Source organism: Aquila chrysaetos, chromosome 7 (genome assembly GCF_900496995.4).
Source record: "Aquila chrysaetos chrysaetos chromosome 7, bAquChr1.4, whole genome shotgun sequence".
NCBI lineage: Eukaryota > Metazoa > Chordata > Aves > Accipitriformes > Accipitridae > Aquila > Aquila chrysaetos.
The window spans coordinates 46074706-46094939 of record NC_044010.1 but is presented as its reverse complement, the minus strand read 5'-3'; the positions used below and the strand labels follow the sequence as shown (position 1 = coordinate 46094939).

Here is a 20234-nt window from a genome sequence, read left to right as displayed (position 1 = left end):
ATAAGAAAATTTAGAATACTTCACAAATAACATTTGGATGCTTTAAAATTTTCCTGAAACAAAGAACTTATTGAAGTCCATGTGAAATTGCAAAATACTTCTTCAGGGAATCTACATTTGTGTAGAATAGAGTTTGGTTAAAAAAACAAAACAGTTTTTGCTTCGTACAGTGTACTGGTTTCAGTACTGGTTTCATACTAGTTATTTAAATCTGCTATGGATACACAGGAATTTATTATACACTATGTATTTGAATCTGTAAATCTAGAAGATTGCAGCAGATGAAATAGCATTATTATTTGGCAGAGAAAACATTGGTGTGCACTAACAGCATGAAAATTACTTATCATTTACCACTAAAACAAAACATTTATATGCAAATGAATGTAAAAAATAGACCTACTTTACCCATGAATGATTTGATTCCTCTTAAGAAATATGCCTTTTATCTTAATTTCATCTTCTTGCCATTTCTCACACAGAAATCCTTTCCTTTGCCCTTATCACTAGTCAGATCTTAAAACTACTTTTGTCAGTAATAGTGAATATTAGACTTAATCACGGTAGTGCTAAATGAGGAAGGCTTCATTTTGGAATGGAGATTTGTATGTGGTGGAGTTGGGTTTTATTGTTAATATTCTGCACGCTCATACCAGAAAAATTACTTACCCTTTTTACTATTGCCCTTTGCAAGTTCAAGTTCTGCTTATTTATCATCTGCTTTCCTGTCTTCAGCCTGAGCTAACTTAACTGCAGAGAAGGAAATCCTGAAGTCCATCACTGGATCAATAAAGCTAAGGAGTTAAAGGGTTTCTGATAGCTCCTATAGATTGCATTGAAAATGTTTGTTGCTGTTGTTAGTAGATCTTTTACACAGAACTGCAGTAAACCCCCTGGTATGCCAAAGGCAGTAAATATGTCTGTATGCAAAGGGTGAATGTCCTTCCTCTCACCTGCCTCAAGAATCAGTTATGGATCCTAGATACTTTTCTTAGTTGCTTTTTACTTTGTGCCATTTGGAGTTTTGGGCAAGTACAAAATACATGCCCTGGTACACAGAGTCATAGCACGGTTTGGGTTGGAAAGGGCCTTTAAAGGTCCAACCCACTAGTTAAAAGCCGAGTGGATAAAAGGGGCTGTTACAATGTAAAGTGTTTTAAAGAGTTAGTGAGTGTGTTCATAACAATCTACTTACTTCCTTTTGGGGTTTTTTTTGTTGTTTTTTTTTTTTTTTTAAACTGCTGGTTAGTTGTTTAAGACTTTGTGAAATGCATGTAACTGAATATCTAACTGATAGTTTGAATTCTGGAGAAATAAGAGCACTTGGCTGGCTAGGGACAAAATTTTATGAGAAGGCAGAAAAGCAAAACATTAATGAGCACTTGGTCTTGCAGAGTCTGCTGGTTGAATAAGAGTAAGAAGAATAGTTTAGATAATTGCTCTATTAGTGCTACAAAGCATGACCAGGGCTTGGCTTTTTGATGCGTTGCTTGCTTGTGCTGTAGAAGAAGAAGGGCATTTTTCAGGAAAGGGGATGATGATGATGATTATGAATCTTTCCCGGGTTTTGCAGGGCTATAAGTATCATGCACCTGAGGTTTTTTCTGACTGTAAACATTTAGGACAAATATTTATACTCTTTGAGACCATTTGCCTTTTAATCAGTATATGTTTAATAATTGCAGTAAATGACAAGTGTCATGTGAGCTATCTGGCTTTTTCTCCTTTTCTGCTTATTCTGTGTTTATGAAACAGATGTGTAAGGATCATGTGTTGTGCACTTCTAAATTACCCCATATGTCAGTGCTATTTGAAGGAAAGATAACCTTAGTGTTGGCATTTCGTGGCGCTGGAAGAAGGGCCGTTAGAAATGCATGTTGTAGGCAGATCTGATGAGGTATAAAGTTACATAAGGCACCTTGCATATGACAAGCTGTGTTCTGTTGCTTGCAACTTTGGGATGGTAAGCTATCTGCCTCATACTTTGTGGGATGTGATCAGCCAGTGTTTTGGAGAATGAGGTTCAGATGCATTTTGTTCCTTGTTTTTAAAAACAACTTTGGAGACAAAGGTTGGAATTTTTCTTGGTGAATTCTTGCCCCAACCCCAGATTTTGAGGTGTGGTTTTGAAATGGCTGCCACATGCCATGGTATCCGCGTGATGCCGTTTTGATCATTCATTTAAAAATTTACCCAGGCTTCCTGAGAACTGAGGGCTCTCATGAACTTTACTGTTTCCAGGTTGCTTGTTTAAAAGGAATAAATAATACATACAGAAATTATGCTCAAGGATTAAATATGGAAGATGAAAGCACTGAAAAATAGCGAGGAGCAGAATTAAGCTTGCCTGAGGTTATCCTATGTCCGTTTCTTAGCGGTCATATGCTATTCTTACCTAAATGTCCTGCATTCAGTCTGTGAATAAGTAGAAAAAGACTTTTTCAAAAGTTGCATTAGAGAGAAAACTTATGATTTCACCCCTGTGATTGTTATCCATATTACTGAGAGATACCAGGCATAACTGAGAAGTTACATTTCTTTACACGTAATTTATTACACACTGCACACAATTTATTACACAGTACAGCTATCTAGACTATAGTGTTTGTCTTTTCAAAAGGTTGCCATTTTTTCCTTCTTTTAAAAATAATGTTTGTGTGTTTGAGGACAAACATTTGCCAAAGGAAAATAAACCTTTACGTTCTGTAGTTTATTCAGTCATGGTTGCCTTCTCCAGAGGGGCAGCAGAAATTAATCAATATAAGCACTGTTATCTGCTCTGCCTGCCTGGAGAAACTGTTTTTATTTTCCTTTTTGCCCCCAAGCACCAGTGTTACAGTAGTATCTTCAGTTCCCATCTTGTGTCTCTTCGGTAAGAGTTAGCACTGGTTGCTGCATGCCTTTTGCTCCACATGGTTTCCAGCAGCTTTCTGGGCTGAAGAGAAGCAGCAGTTCTTTAGGGAGGTAGGCGGAGGGGCCATATGCTCATTTCTCTATCTTGGATTATTGTAGGAGTCAAATGATGTCATTGAACTTAATGTGGCCCTTGTGCTTGGAGATGTAGAGGCATTTGTGGCTGCATAAGAGCTGTGATCAAGGCATCTGTTCTAAGGGGTTTCTGGATTTGTTAATGGGACTGTGGCTATGTCTGTATTGCATATTGAGGTGTGTTTAGATCCAGACTTCTTTTGGTGTCTGAGCTTGGCTTTTTTAGTTAGCCGAGATGTCTTTGCATTTGCAACGGGCAGCATAAAAATACCCTAACCTAAAGGTCTCGGCAGCTTCTAGACACCCTGTCTGAGCCTGCAGAGACAGTTAGCACTATATGAGTTAGGAACACTTTACTTTTTAACCTGTGCTAGCAGTGTGAGGTGCATTTCCCTGCCAGCAAGCGTTAAGTGAATTTAACACAGGAAAGAGATGAAATGAGCTTTGATTTTTTTTTTTTTTTTTTTTTTTTTTTTTTTTTAAATTTGGGGGAGGTGGGGGAGCAACTGATGAACGTTGATCAAGCTAATCCAAGAAAATTTCACTTTACTTCCAAAGTTTGGGTACTGAACTCTCTTCCTACCCTGTGGTGCTGGTGTAAGGGTGGGCTGGCAGAGGGTCTAGGTTGGCTCTCCTCACCAAAAAACAGCAAAACTCATCAGTGATGATTAGAGCTGCTGCTTGTCAGTGTGTGAAGAAAAGAGCTACAATTCATCACTCACACTGTCATGTGAAGCCACAGAAAAGTAATTAGCAGGTAAAATGTCTATTAATAGCTCCCACCACCTTTAGTTCGAACACCTGCTGACAAGCTATTACTCTGTGTAGCTTAGCTTCATCAAGTTCTTGTTTTGTGATTGCCAGAAGTGACTGCATTAGAGCCATTTCTGTTGAGGCGGGGTGTCTCTGAAGAGACTCTTGCTCCGTGGCCTCTCGTTGAGAAAGCAGATGCGTAGACTTGCTTTGCTTCTCGTAATCTCTACAAGCATGCAGAGATTTCTTTGTGGTTCTTTTAGAGACTGTGAATTTATTTTGGCTAATGAAAGCATAACTTGTGTTAGCGCCGGCTAAATGCAGAGTAGGGGAAAACAAAGAATTGTCTCCTTTGCCTGCAATTATCTTCTTACGGTGCTTGAAAATAAACGCAGTGCATTTCTAAGAAAACCGTATTGTTAATAGTATATTATTGCATATAAAGTATGATTAAACTTGGCGGTTATTATTTGAGCAAGCTTTTTTCCAGTATTAGAACGTGCAACTCTTTGTTCGTTTTTAATGTGGGCCAGAAATATTAGTGATAAACAAAGTGGGGATTTTGTTAGCTTGGCTGCTGTTTTAGGATCCTTCTACTCGAAGGCTTCAATAAACACAGTTGCCCAAAAATATGTTCTGCCTGAAATTTATCTCTGTATTTTCCATCCCTGGCTTTATGTGTCTCCTATTACAGGTGGAGGCTTTACCGAAATCGGTGTCATTCCTCATGTAGGACTGAATTTTTTTATGGAGCTTAAGTGTTACAGTTGTCCCTCAGTTTTTTATGTTAAAGGACACACGCACATTTGGTGAATATGTGTGAAAATAAACTTTGTATCTGTTAACGCTGTCTCTTCCTTTCCACATATCTGACGGTGAAAAAAAGACATCTGAAAAAGAGTGCATCTGTAGGTGGCTCCCACTTGAAATGTTAACCAGAGGCCACTAAGCTTTTGTCGGAGCTGATTTTCTAAAGAAGCACATCCATAAATGCAGCCTATTTTCCTGCCGTAGAATAAACTTTTGAGTGTCGTTTTGCTCGGTCCGCAGCGTTCAATATTGCAGGTTTTCTTTTTGCTGGTGCTTTGCTTTCTGGAGGGACCGGGGGCCCGCGGGTCGCCTGCCGGGGTTCCCGCAGTGGTGGGCACGGCACACCGGTGCAGACTGGTACCCAGCGCCCGCCTCTCTGGGCGGGTGACGTACAGACCAGCTGACGGAGCGGGGATGGACGAAGAGAGCGCGATGAAATAATTCGGGGCTATCGAGGAGGAGCGTTGGGATCCAGCCTGGGCCTCGGCGCGGTCTCCCGGGCTCCTTCCCCGTGCCCCCCCCCGCTGCCTTAGTTTACCTCACATGGTGTGAAGGCGAAGCGCGGTATTTGGATAATCTCCCTCGGCTTCTTAAGGACAGCCCCTTGAATTACGAAATACAGCATTTCGGCGTGTCGGAAGGAGGGAAACCCTGCGAGGAGCCCCCGCGGCCAGCCTGCGGTTTGCGGTCGCTCCCCCTGTGTTTGGGGGAGGCGAGCGCCATGTTGCGTGGGGGTCGCGGGGCTCGCTTGCGGTGGGGCTTTGGTTTGGCTGGTCTGTAAAACGTTTTGTGTGGCGTGTCTTTCATCCGGAATATCTTTCATTTGTTTTTTCCCCCGTTAATTTTGCCAAAATGAGCTAGATGCTCAAGAAGCAGGACGCAGTAAGAACAAACCTCTTGGTTCTTTTTCCAATTTACTCCTACCCCGTCCTTGATCTCCATTGTGCTCTCTCAGCCACAGCAACTGCAGGAAACCACAGCAAAAAACAAATTTATTTTTATCTGATGTTTATCTCTTTAATTTGGACTGATTTAGTAAGTTATTAGTTAGGAGCTGTTTAGCTCCATAATAAAGTAATTTTCCATCCCCGTTTATTTTTTTCATCTTGTAATTTTTTATTTATAACCTAACTCTATCTGTAGTATAATTGCTATCGAATATTTACGTGGTGGAAAAGTCACTGCCCAGACATACAATTTATCTAATTGGGAACTGAACGTGGTGGCAGAGCATGGCGCCTGTGCAAAAACTACAGTTGAGAAACATGCCCACAAAGCCTTCCTTGCCCAAAACATGGATGGTCACAGAAGTTAGAGTAGCGGTTTTTAAAGTGCAACCTTAGTGTACGGTCACTTCCCTTGTAAGCCGATCCCCAAAGTGCATCATAGAATCATAGAATCATTTAGGTTGGAAAAGACCTTTAAGATCATTGATTCCAACCATTAACCATCCTCTCCTGCGGAAAGGTGGCTGTTGTTTTAGCAGCTCCTTCACAATGTGTTTTCGGTTTTCAAGCGCGAAGAGGGGCTGGCTGGCAGACGGCAGGCAAGCTGTGTGCTGAAGTCTCTCCTTTCTGTGATGCTCTCCCATTTGCTTGGGGGTGGATGTTATGGGAGGGCTGGGGGCTCACCAGGGCTAGCTTCAGTGTAACGTTCCTGCAGTCCCTGTGTAATTAAAGAGGAGATTAAGTTCATTTAGTAGAAGGTTTGGATTAGGAGCATGACAACTGCTGTAAATAACCACCCCCTGCCCGAGCCATTTCCTATAGAAAAAAGACTGTGGTAAATAGCTTCACTGGTCTTATGTTAGCATTGGCAAATATATCCTGCATTCAGCTCTGTGGCCCCCAACGTAAGAAGGACATGGACCTGTTGGAGCGAGTCCAGAGGAATGCCATGAAGGGCTGGAGCACCTCTCCTACGAAAATAGGCTGAGAGAGTTGGGGTTGTTCAGCCTGGAGAAGAGAAGGCTCCGGGGAGACCTTAAAGCAGCCTGCCAGTTTACAAGGGCATGTAGTGATAGGACCAGGGGTAATGGCTTTAAACTGAAAGAGGGTGGATTTAGATTAGATATTAGGAAAAAATTCATTACTGTGAGGGTGGTGAGGCACTGGAGCAGGTTGCCCAGAGAGGCTGTGGATGCCCCATCCCTGGCAGTGTTCCAGGACAGGTTGGATGGGGCTTGGAGCAACCTGGTCTAGTGGAAGGTGTCCCTGCCCATGGCAGGGGGGTTGGAACTACATGATCTTTAAGGTCCCTTCCATCCCAAACCGTTCTATGATTCTATCCCTTCTCCCATCTCCTCCTTGTGGACATATTAGCATGGGGACCAAACCGGGGGCCTGGGAGGAGAGCTGGTGAGGATGGGGTGTGTCGTTAGGAAGTAGATTTTTCTGTGTGCAGCTTTTTGCATCCTACTCTGTCATCATTTGTGGTAGGAAAGTAAGTAGCCCTTTCCGTCGTCAACTGAACAAGTTGTGAGCACCCCATGTTATAACCCTGTGACGTGGTTAAGGTGAGGAGCCCCTTCAGAAGTCCCATCTTTCTCTTACAGGAATAATAAGCTCAAGTCTATGCAATTGCTTATTCCTTTACAAAGGCAAAAGAAGATCTCTTTTGAAATAACTCATTCTTTGCATTTGTGAGGAAAACAAATCTATTATAGAAATAACAAATCACTGATGGTTCTATATTATATTGTAATTGAACATTAAATTAGGGCATTCTCCAGTGTTTTTTCAGCAACATTTGTATATTTGAAGGATTTTTCAAGTACTATTTGTTAATATTTCTGCATAATTATTTCTGTCTGCTGCACAGCTGAGGAATGCAATTTAAGTTTAAGGGATTGATTCTTAAATGGAAGCAAAGTTTACAACTTGACTTTAGAAGGGCAACTTAGACATTGAGCAGAGTAGCACTGTGTTCTCTGGTCTGTGATTCTGGTGGTCCTTTACTGCTAACAGGAATAAAAATAACGTAATGAACATGCTTCCTCCACTGAAACCAACAAAAGAATTTGGTGTCACACTGTGTCCATACTGCATACTTCTGCTACTTGCAAGCCCTCTTGCCTAACGTGATCTTAGGAATCAGTGTGAGTACGGACACGAGGGACTGATCCCTAACCGTCAGATCTACTGAGAGAACCGTCTGATCTACTGAGAGCGATGCACTGCTTTGAAAATCAATCTTCCAGACTAGGTTTTTTCCTTCATTTTGAGATTTTTTTCGCAGTGCACTTAAAACCAGCTAGAAGATCACTCATAATTTTTCTCTTCTTTTGTTCTATTTTTATGCACTTCAGAAACAGAACATGCCATACATTTAAAAACTAATGAGTGGGTGTATTTCTACCTTAATTATTAGGAATGGTTAAGTTTTGAAGCAGAAGAACAGTCTTGCTGTTCTCGGTACTTCGTGTTCAGCTGCAAAGCTAACTTTCTTTTCTTTGTCTTTTTTTCAATGCAGAACTATGGTTTGGAAACAGAAAATCTAAAAACCCTTTCTCACAAACTGAATGCATCTGCCAAAAATCTGCAGAACTTCATCACTGGGAGGAGGAGGAGTGGTCACTATGATGGAAGGACCAGCCGCAAATTACCGAATGATTTTCTGACATCGGTAGTGGATCTGATTGGAGCAGCTAAAAGTCTGCTGGCTTGGTTGGACAGGTAAAATCTCCCAAATGTGTCACAGGTAACCAGATCATGCACACACACAAACCCCAACTTCTTTAGAAAATGTAACATAGACATGGAAACGGAAGCAGAATTCATTTACAGATTCTGAGTGGATATTTGTAGCAATTTTTTCTTATTAAGTCAGCATGCAATTCAGATAGCATTTCAGTACAATACTTCTAAATGCACTGCAACCCTACACATATCTGGAAATACAATATAGCAACAGCATGACATCATTAGGTTATATATGTATTTTATTATTAATATAGAGCAACACTTTGACCTGCATAAGTTGGGTTCATTGCTCTGATAGTATCAAATTCACAAAACTGTGGTCATACTTTTCATTATATAGGTGTCAGTGTATACTTCCAGTGTGTGTGTGTCTAAACATGCATGTTGTGTTTTAGTTTTTTTAAATGGCAGTGAAATACCTCTGAAACTGTAGATGGAATTGGAATTATCTTATACTTTTACCTCTATTACCTAGGAAGTATGTGGGACCAGGACTTAAGTGCTCTGCTTTACTATATCTGTAGTGACATTTATAAAATGCATCACAGTGCTTTTTTTAATCAGCAAAAATAAAATGCTCATCTTGATTTAAAGGCATATCTTATTTTGTATCCGGCAGCTGAAGTTTTGTTCAGAGCATGATCTTTGTGTAATTCTTAAAATCCAACAGAATTGTTTGGATTTACTGCTGTGGGTTTTGTTGTGTTTCATTTTCCTGAGGAAAACTGGCTCTTGTCCCATAAATGATTTCCATATGAAAGGTTTAGGTGAGGCATGAATCTTTTCCATTTCTTAAGCTGAACTGCAAACTCTTTCTTTTGTTCAGCAGATTGCAGCTACCACTGCTGCTTCTTTTCTCCTCCCTTTCTAGCCTTTCCCCAAGTTTCAAAACCGGACTACCCAAAGTTGGGCTCCTGAATTTCTATTTAGTTGTTTAACATTTGATGCGCACAGAAGCAATACAATCTCATGGAAAGAGTTTAGTATTAAGACTTGAAAAATGGGGAATATATTTTTAGCTCTGCCTCTAGCCTATTGTTGTTACTTGGAAGACCTGTAGGCTTCACTTTTTCTTCCTGCGAATAATTTTTGGCAGAGAACAGCATATCATTCTGGGCTTTAAAACAGAAGGAGCAGTAGAAAACCATGTTCTTTTGCATAGGCAGATCAGTGTTCACCACTTTCTATTTGGAAATAACCTTGATTGTTTTCTCATTGGAATTGTGACTAATGGATAAAGACTTAGTTACAAAGATGATTCCCCCCCCCCCCCCCCCCCCAAAAATAGTCTGGTATTAAAAAGTAAACTTTCACATATATATACATTTAACACATTGAAAAACAATGTGGTTTTGGCATCTCAATATGAATTTAGTGTTTGAACTTCAGGAAGAAAGTAGTTGTTGATGCTAGGAAACATCTGCATCTGAGCACTAATGTGTCACTGTAGTACTGTGCACTGCACCCAAATTATGGACTTTTAGTATTAAAAGACAAATTCAGTCTGTAAAATTTGTTTGTAGCTCAGAAGTGTGTTGAGAATTGCCTCTTAGTAAAATTATGTTTACAAAGGCAGCTATATTGTATTTGTCAGAGGCAATTCTGTTAGCAGGTTTTAGTGTTGGTAGGGGAAGATATCTCAAATAACGTCTAAAAACATGCATATCAATTCTACTCCCAGTAAAATGCAAAAATCATTTTGCATTTATCTGAAATGACAGCTGATCAGACTCAGGAGTTCCAAGAAGTTAAAAATGAGGGCAGCCATGGTGGTAGCCCACTTTAGCAATGCTGTCTTTAGTATCCAAATAAGGCTTCCTAGAAGTGATATTTCAATTTCGTACAGATTTCTGGGAAGGTCCTTTTGAAGATCTGTGTAGCTTAAACACCTGGTTCTGGCAAATGTTTTCTGTAAGATTTGAAGACTTTTCTGATTTATGAGCATGTGGGTGTTTTGGTTAGGTTTGTTCTTCCTTTGCTGTGAAGCCCCCAGATTAGGATGAAGGCAGGCCAATGACTGCATTTTTCTCAGGAAGTGGGAACACCTGGAGATCAATAGGATTCTGCTTATTGTATTCCTCCTAAGAAGCTCTTGGGGCCACTAGGGGGAGATAGAAAGATTTTAAAAATAAAGTATTTAAAGTCAGGAACATGTATTTAATTTTATTCTGCACAGTTGTTACTATTAAATCTGGGCCCCAAATCTTAGTTTTTGGTTGGTTTCTAACACCAGTTCCATCTCTGGGGTGTGAGAGAGGGGAGAACAAACCATTAGGAGGAATAAAGTGGCTACTAGGGTTATCCACCCCATTGTAACAGCCATATTAGGCTGCCCCTATGCAGTGTTTTTCAGGTCACGTCTGGAAAAAGCAGCTAGCAGCAGCTCCAGTTTGCACAGAAATGCAATGATGTGTTTTTCATGTGTAGGGAATGGTGATGACTCCATACAACTTGTGCTTCACTTGCTGCTCTAGCGAGCTCTCTTTTTACGATGTTTCTGTAGGACACTTACAATCTATAAGGACCTTGTTAGGTCAGGCACAATTATCAAAAGGAGTGCGAGAGCTGTGATTTGCTGAGTTACTTTCACTGTGGCTCTTGCAGTGCCACTGCGCAGGGCTGATCCAAGGATGCTCTTTGTTCCAGGTCTCTGCCTGGAGCAGTCCTACTTCCAGATGTATGTCAGAGATTTGAGTTTTACTAAAAACTAGGGTAACTTTTATTGCCAGGCTTTAAAAGTCTTCTGGTTTAGTTTAATTCAGGAACTGGAAAACTTAGTAGAGAATTCTAGCTATTTTCAAAAGAGGTTGGCTGATGATTTTGAGGAGCATGAAATAGCTCTCCAATAATGTCCTGTAAAGAAACTGTCATCACACTAATATATTATGTCCTTAAACTTTTTAGACTTATTCTAACTTCCTGTTACTTTCTCAGCCCACAAAATCTATCCTCTCTTCCAGAAGACTTCAAAAAAATGTTTTAGCTTAATAATGTTTTATTTTATACTCTTTCCCTAATCTTCAAATTCTTCCAAGCCAATTTGCTGATGAGATTGGTGCTTTATTGAAAAACTATGAGAGTCATTTGTGAAAGTATGGTGCATTTCCACTTGACACTCTTAGGCTGATGGAAAACCACACTTTATGTTACAGCAACAAACTACTTACCTGATGTTCAAAGCAACTTGGCATCAGAATGTCTCCAGTGATACTTCTCAGGAATTAAAGAATTATATATACAGTCATCTAGGTGTTCTAGACTTCCAGTTAGATCGTTGGTGTTCTTTTCAGTCTTTATTCCTGTAATTCATTAAAGTTGTATTCTTTGGAATAGTAATATATGCTATCTTTCTGAATCCTCCTTCTTCTCTGATGTGTCAGATTCCTGGAAATTCTTCTGCCTTTTGTAGGCCTGATGCACTCCATCCTGGGGAGGAATTTTTTAAAATGTATAATTAAAGTAGGATTACTGTTGCAAGTTCACTACTGTGGGTCCACAACACGAATGCCTTGCAATTTTGTGGCATAAAGCTATCTCTAACCTCATAAAAGTATTTTTTTCTGTACAGTAGTATGTCCAGTAATATCTGCACATTTAATTGAAATTGAAATTAGGCATATTTATTTCTGTTAATCCCAGGTAAAGTTTTGTCCTTACAACACACATTTACAGTCCACCTGAAAACCACTTTGTAAAAGTGCTGCTTTTTGTGTGGATGTGTTAGTGTTCACTGCCTCTCTGAGATTTCTGAATTAAATATACATAATCCATCTGTGGCTTTCTTGATCTAAAAGCAGCATGAACAACTAAAGGATGTTGAGAATCAAACTACTGTTTTCATCCTTAACAAAATTTTACCATGTTACTGGTGAAAACGTCTTCAGTGACACCAGTGAAAACTTCCCAGTTTTGTCCAGAGGCAAATATGAACTGAAAAGCAATGATATCATAGGGATCCCAGAAAATTCTTCTGAGCTCCAAGTTTAGAGCATTTAGCAATGCTTATAACTAACTTTCTCTCTGGTTAAGACACAGCCAGCTCTTGTACTGTACTCGCATCTCATTCTTTTCTACTAAGTTGCTGCTGTCTGTTGATTGTACTACTGAAATTGTGATGAGTCCTGAGTGAAGGGTGCTCGAATTCATCCAATACTTTTTCTCCCAGAACTTAACAAACCATCTGACAGACAGACAGAAGGTTGTATTTTCATCAGAAGTTGGCAGACCACTGAGTGTTGAGTTTGTCTCCTAATAAGTCAGAGGCTGCTGCAAAGTGAAGGCAGCCTTGGGAGCAAAAGCATCTTCTACAAACCCTTCAAGCACCCCCTTTTTCCCCTTCAAGTCCCACAGTACCTCATATGTTTTTCTTCTGTGGGACTGCTAGATTTAACAGGTAGAGCTCATTACTATAGTCTTAAGTGGGAAGAACTATAATGCTTTTTGTGGAAGAGGAAGGATCCTGAGGGAACCTGACCTGGGGCGACGTTTGGTGGCAGCTGCCTGATCTCTGTCTCTTCCCATCTTGTCTCCTTGCTCTGCCAGCACACAGCTGGTTCGCATCCCTTGCTTCTGCTGGTGCTGTCTTCCATGCTGCTCTTGGTTTGATATGTTGTCTTCATTCACCTCCACCACACTTCTGTCTTCTTTGCCAACCAAACACCCTGGAAATCTGTATTTCCTGCTGACTGCACTAAGCAAGAAAAATTTCTTAGTTGTGCTTCTGGGCTTCTTGCTTCTGCCTGCTCTGTAGTGCTTGGGCCGTATTATCTGAAACAAGGACTCCTCATACCATATATCTTGTGCAACATCAAGAAGAATGTTTTGGATCTTAGCAAATAGTAACAATATCTGTATAAACTATAAACGTGGACTTAGAAACTATGAGTGAGGAAGGGATGGTTGTTCTTAGGGCTTTAATTGAGTCTTCATTAAAGACACAACTAAGATGATGCGGTAGTTTATTTTTCAATTAAGGATTTAAAAAAATATAATCAACTTCCCATGAGATAACTACTACAAAATTTTGCGTCTGTTGTTGTGTCACAGATTTTAATGGTCGTGAATTAGGATTTGTCAGGGAACACTGGATATTTTTTTTTTTAGTGTGCTGTTTAACTTGGCCATCTGTGTGGGCAGTGATTCAATATGTCTTTCACAGCAACTCTCCTGTTTTTCACCCTACTACTACCCCCTTTTTGGAAATAAAAACCTTAAACTGCTCCTGCAGATTACACTGAAGTCTAAGTAGTAGGAACAAAGAGATCTTGTGGAGATAGATTTTTGTATTCAAGCATTTCAGTGCTGTGGCCAGAAAAAAGCTAGCAGGCTGACAAATGTGCACCGGTCTGATTAATTTACCACTGCTGTCTGGATACATGAACAAAATGGAACAAGGAGATGAACAAAAAGCCCAACTGTAAATAGAAATTGTTGTTCATATAAAAGATATGGGTCAAATTGCTGACAGTAGCAACAAAATGTAAGATTTCAGAGTAAAAGGCCTTTCTGGCAAGTCTAGGTCTGATTTTAGGCCCATTCACAGTGGTGGGGTGTAATCGTTTGACTTTTACCCCCAGGTGGGCAAGTCATTTTGGCATGGGCTTAAATGTGCTAATTTTCTGCGAAGTACTTATATGTATACATAAATCCTATTAAGTAAGGCTAAAATCTGTGCCTAAAGTTAAGGACATTGGAGTGCTTCAGTGGTTAAGTCTGGACAGCAGAACAGGACCTCCAAGACTCGCTGTGGGCTACGTAAACTATTTTGGTGATGTTCTGTTGTCTCTGGAGAAGTGCAGCCTACGACGATGTAAACACTCTTTGTTTATGAATGAACAATTCTAGGTGTTGAGTTTCAGCGCACCCTTTAAGCCCGCTTTGTCTGAAAGCGCTCTGGTAGCAGAATGCATTCCCCACTCAAAAATGGATCTCCCCCTTTTCACCACGGTGACATACACAATGCATACATTTTCTTCCACTGTAGGTAAAATGTGTCCAGCTGGATTTCTTTGTCTCATTGTTTTTGGTGAATAAGCCTTGGTGAAGTTTATGGTGTGTCTATTTGTAGTTTTAAGTAAAGAGGAGCATTCATTGGGAAAATTATGCTTGAATGTCTGTAGGCCCATAACTTCTTACTTACAAAGAAAGTGTTACTGGTTTAGAGTCTCCTTTATAAGAGACTTCATGCAGTCCTGTTAGCTGTGCTCGGTTATTGCTTGTCCCGACAGGGTAAATTTGGTTTGCACACAAGATGGTGGGGGGAAAACAAATGAAAACCCGAACAAAAAGAAAGCAAAGAGTTTAGCAAAGAAAGCAAAGAGTTTAGCGATTCTTTACTCACCACACAAATAATGCACTTTCTGTCAATTGGTTTTCAGTCTTAAACCTGTAAATCTTATGTTTCCTTTATGCATTTCCCTTTATGCTTGTTTGAATGGTATGCCAAACCTGTCAGTAAGTGCTGCCTAAGAATGCTATGGTACTTAAGCGTATTGTGCTACTGGAACAGCTGTAAATGTTTAACAGACCACTCATTTAAAGAATTCCTTTATCCAGTGTGAATTTTACTGCATTCCTACCTGATTCTACAGAAAGCAGTTCCATTAGAAATACAAATAAAATGTTTGTTTCATGAAAGCCTAAAAATATGAATCTTGGATGCATTTGGGACAAATATATATGCAACGGTATTGTACATTCAGATTTTTATTTGAGCTTAATGTGTTACTTTTGAAGATTGAGTTATATTACTGATTTGGTTACCTCTCTCTTTAAAAAATTTTGGACTATTACGTTTAATCAAACTGCTCTGAGTATGTTTTCCCTTGTTAGGATGCCAAAATAAGTATGGTATTGGTTTTAAACCCCTCACAATTTCTGTTGTTATAAAATAGCTCAGTACTACAAGTAGTGTTGAAATATAATTAACTTTCATTTTGGGGCAATGCTTTTACTAACAGCAATCTGTATTTGTTCAAGTTACAACTTTTAAAAGTGAAATAGTTATTTCTATGTATCATTTTCCCCTAACCAAATGTTATGTGAAGCAGACAGATGAGGAGGTTAAAGCATATGAGGCTGAAATGTTGATGATGTAGAAATACCGAGTGTATGCATCTCCTTCACAATACCCATCTTTTTTTAATTGTTCAGAAAGGATTTTCCTTCATGTGCAATCAGTAGCTGTGAGTATTAATAGCTGTTGAGTTGTATTATTTCTTAATTCTGTGTGGAAATTAGCTGTGCTATATTGATGTAGCTGGTTTGTCTACCGATCCTTCAGGGTGGCTTAATTAATTAATGTTAGATAATATAGGTTTTTTTCATTCTGAAAGATGCTGATACTGCTAAAGATTTTTGTTAGATTTCAGTTCATAAAAGTGTATACAGACATGCATGTGTGTTACAGCCTGCATGACACATGTATAAACAAATTTGTGTTTCAGAGGTGTTTTATTATTTATCTCAAACACTGGTTTAAATAACATGAAAGGAACCAGTAGCTCTCTCATACCAGGTGTTAGGGAAACCTTATTTCCTATAGATTAGGGTCTTGAAGTTGATTGACTTTAATGTTAAAAAAAAAAAGTAAGCACCAATTGTAAGTTTGGGTTGGGTTTTTTTTCCCCCTGTGAATGAGCTATTTAGAAGCTCTTCATCTCATTGGAATCTGTGTTTAAAAAGGTGCAGGCTCACAATGTGGGTTTGTACACAGTGGAAAAATTAAGAGGCTCCCGCTTTTCCAGCTGATCACAAAACATGTATGAACTTAATTATCTTTGAAACCTATTACCCACCCGTTTGTGAAAGTGGTTTGAAAATGGCTAATGGCTTCAAATGTTGGAAAGGAGAAGGCAGGAGAAAAGATGAGAACAAGGGCAAACCCACCCTGCATGTGTGTGCAGGAGCATTGATGTGATTGCTTGAATCTCCTTTCCTGAAGATATCAGGTGTAGAAGGGGTAGGCAAAGAATGGGAAGGAGGAACCAGGAGAGGTCTGGAAGAGGAAGCGAATGGAAAGGGCATGTGGTCAGGTAGGGGCACTGTGGGGCTCAAAGGTGTTTAATGTGGATGTTGCAAAGGAAGAGAATCGCAGGGAGATTTTGAAGGAAGAATAAATAAATTACAAGAGAAACTTGAGTAGAAAAGGTTCCATGAATAGGGAAATGTACGTTGGAAAAGGTCTTGGAAATGACTGACAGAGAGGTGAGACAATGGGACACCGAGGTCATTGTCACAGCAGGAAGTGGGGCAACATGTGGCCCCAGTCCAAGGCAGTTTTTCAGTTCTTGTTTAGCTTAAAGAGCACTGAATTGGACAGCACGCATGTTGAAAATTGCAGTTGTTCTCAGGGACTTTTCTTAACTGGAGCCATAGGAGGTACCTGAGACTTCAAGGTTTAAGGGACTGTGAAGGATGTGGCTTTGAAAGAAAAGAGTAGAAATTGGAAGCTGATAGAAATGGCTCAGCCAGGTCAAGGAAATAATTTTTAAAAAGTAGAGAGAAGTGGTCTAATTAAACAAGGAATTCCTTTTACTTGGTCTGTGTCTGATGCCTTGAGAACGAAAAGTGTTTTAGCAGCCAATTGAAAAGTTACAGTGCATGTAGGCTTTGTTTGCATTTATACATATTGTTTCATCTGTTCACAGTCAATAATATTGTGCTTTATTAAAATTACAATCAGTGGATATGTTATCAATGAAGAGGGTTTTTGTCAGATTGGTGTTTCCCACTGTCTTATGAAATCCAATCAGTGATCCTACAATGAAGTTTCTGTTGATATTTTGGTTGAAACTGCTGGCATGTTGTTATACTCAGTCTTGCTGGACTTTTCACTGTTGAAATTGAGGCTTGGGATGCAATACCAAAATACATTTCCTTTGGTAGTAAATATTTAAAGAAGCCTTTACCATTTCCCCAGCTGCTTATGCAGTAGTGGCTGTATAATTGTGCCTGGAGATTGCCTCCAGGGAAGTGGTCTGAACTGGGGAGAGGGAGGAAAGGGAATTGCAGTTTTACTGGTCCAATTTGCAGCAATACCCCAGAGAGTCATCGGCAGAAACTGATGTGAGGGAGTCGGTTTATAAGCTACAGAGAGCTACAGAGGAGGCAGCTCGAGGACCCCTTATGTATTCTGCAGGAGCCAAGTCCATATAACATGGACCTGTCTCCTTATCTTTCCAAGTTGTGAAGCACTTTTCAAAATGTTACATATTAGCTATTGATTTTTAGTAGTTTTCTCCCTCCTGCTGGCACGCTTGCTGCCTGCTTCACATGCTGTTTTCAGTAAATCTTCACTGTGTAAACTTCAATGTAACAGAAATGAGTAATGCCTTGGTCCCTTTGCCTGTTCTTCAATGCCAACAAAGTTTATTTGGGGCATTTCTAACGATTTTCACTAAGAGCAATGAGGTAAAAATGTCATTATTTTCCTCGTGAACCGTGAAACCAAACTAAATTGTAAAAGTATGAGGGAAGATGATGCGGTATTAGAAGCCAAAGCCTACCATGCGATTTTGTTTAGAGAAATGCTGGAGGCTTTCAAATGTCAGATAGATTCCAGTTGTGTAATTTGAGGATCAAATTGTATTAACATCCATACTTAAAGTAAAATAATACCATTTGCTGGCTTGCTTCCATTCATCTTCAATAAAAGTGAGTTCATAAATGAACATGACCTTTTTAAATCAAGGTTTCAGGTAGATTTCAGAACCCCAACAGTTACAATTTTGAAACGAAAAATATCAGTGGTTTTTTACATCTTAGCTAATGTACTGTTTTAAACACAATTATGGTTCATAACCAAGCAGTTCGGTTACCTTTTTATCCTTCAATATGCTCACACATCTCCTGAACTTCAGTAACAATCTGTACGTGTGTCCGTGGGTAGGCCTGCTGTAGTGTGTACCTACTGTACAGTTGCCATATACTGCATAAAACTTGAATTGTGAGTATATGTCTGTGTCAAATAGCTTTTATAAGGCACCTTTTGGAACTTAACCCACATGCTGTCTGCTAAGTCCTCACTGTCTTGTTGCTTTTATGTTTCTTAAACTCTGCCTAGCTTCCAATTTCTGTACTTCTTATTTTAAAGAGAATGTACTGCTTTTCTCCCTGGTGCCTCCAGATTAGCCTCTGCAGCTGCTTCTGAGCGTTGATGCATCTCTGGCTCTAAATGCTATTCTCCCCTTTGGATAAAGATTTTGCTTCTTCTGAGTTCCCCTAGTACATTTACCAGATATTAGATCAGGTCCCAAGAATCCCAGTGAATCAGCCAAATGCTTTTCTGATCTGATTCACATCTGGACACCATTCATATCACAGGTGGAAGTGGTGCCTCTGGTTGCCTTTGTGAGGGTATTCCCAAACACATGCAGAAGGCAGGGTGGTTTTTTTTCTGGGGGAGTAAAGGCAGTCCAGAAGTAAACTGGAAGGCTATGAGAAATAATGCTTTTATAAATGGAATTTCTTAAAGAGGAACTTAAAAACTGCAAAACCAAGGAGAGATGAACATTTTCCATGGATATGTATCCTGTATCTTACAATTTAGTATTACGTTTTGGGTATTCTGTGTGATTTTCATATCTCTAGAAACAATGTGTATTAAGCGCATTGTGCACCAGTGAAGCAAGCGGGCATATGCTAGTGCTATTCAACATTTTTTTTCTTCTTTTTTTTTTTTTTAGATCACCTTTTGCTGCAGTCACAGATTACTCAGTAACAAGAAATAATGTCATACAGCTCTGTCTGGAACTGACAACAATAGTACAACAGGTATGAGACCATCTGCTTAGCAATTTATTTTTTCCTGAATTGTAAATGGCCATTACCTTGTTCACACAATTTTGTGTTGCTCTGTCTATATCATTGTCTAACAAAAATAAGGGAATACAAGTACTTAGTAAATGCTTTATAAAAATTCTGTTTCCTGGTTTTGTAATACTAGTTTTGGTTGTGCTGTGTATATGCCTCTGCATATCTCAGTAGTCGGATTCATCTTGGGTTCTGCAGTCTAATATCATCACTATAAATTTGTGAAATCTACTTGATAATTTGCATATTTAATTTCTTGTACTTTGTCTTTAATTTTTAATTAACTGTCTAGTTCAAAAGGTCTGTATATATTGGACTTTAGTCATCTGCTCTTTCATACAGTTCATAACAGGTGTCTAGATGATAAGATGACACATGTCCCTATGATGCTAGGATATTTTGAATACATTTTTGTACATCCTACCCTCAAGAAATCCAGAAGTAGGTACTGAGAAGCACTTGCTTAACGGGTTTCATTTGGGAGTGCAGTCTAGAGAACCTTCCCCACCCTTCTGTTGCTTCTCTGTGCGTCATTTAGGTCTGTCCCTATCTTTGCCTGTTGTTCTGCGAAAACTGGAAAGTCTCTTTTGCTGTGAGTTCAAACTACTGTTGATATCAAATTCTGTAGAAATAACCTAGGAAGTTAAAGTAGTCCTGTTCAGCTGAGCATCCTCATTTACCCTGACGCACGCATTTCTGAGACCAGTCTGCTACAGATGGCTGTGAAGGGCCTTGGTACCATCTTATACCGTCAGTTGACCAGGCGGCGCAGCAGTGCCCAGCATGCGGAGGGAAGAGGGTCCGGAGAAGGTTGCCTCTCCTGGTGGTTCAGCAACGGCAGAGGGAAGGGACCACTGCTGCCGAGCAGAAGTTGGAGGGAGTGTTTGCACTTGAGAAGGTGGAGTGGAGAAAAACGGAGAGAGTGGGCTAGGTAGGAGCGTCGAGGAGACTTTTTCTGGTTTTCAGAAGCATCACTCCAAACTGAGCAAAGCTAAACTTCTCCTGTGGCTTCTTGGCATGACTTTGTATGATGATACTTTCATAAGAAATGCATTTTTCTCTGACCCTTTCATAAATGTATGCAACGCTGATGATTAGTTGGGTTTGCCTCCCACCTGAGTCGGAGAAGAGCAGTATTGCTAGTCCCGTGTGTTCAAGCTTGGGAAATGA

The 20234-nt window shown here is 39.8% G+C and overlaps 1 protein-coding gene across 10 annotated transcripts in view; it reads left to right on the top strand.

Annotated features, from left to right (window-relative positions):
* Positions 1-20234, top strand: part of CNKSR2 (connector enhancer of kinase suppressor of Ras 2) — a 216669-nt gene that overhangs the window by 41035 nt on the left and 155400 nt on the right. For all 10 annotated transcript variants that reach the window (XM_030019601.1, XM_030019599.1, XM_030019600.1 and 7 more), the window contains exons 3-4: positions 8023-8225; positions 18938-19025. In XM_030019601.1, coding sequence (XP_029875461.1) covers positions 8023-8225; positions 18938-19025 — 291 coding nt within the window. The remainder of the gene's footprint in view (positions 1-8022; positions 8226-18937; positions 19026-20234) is intronic.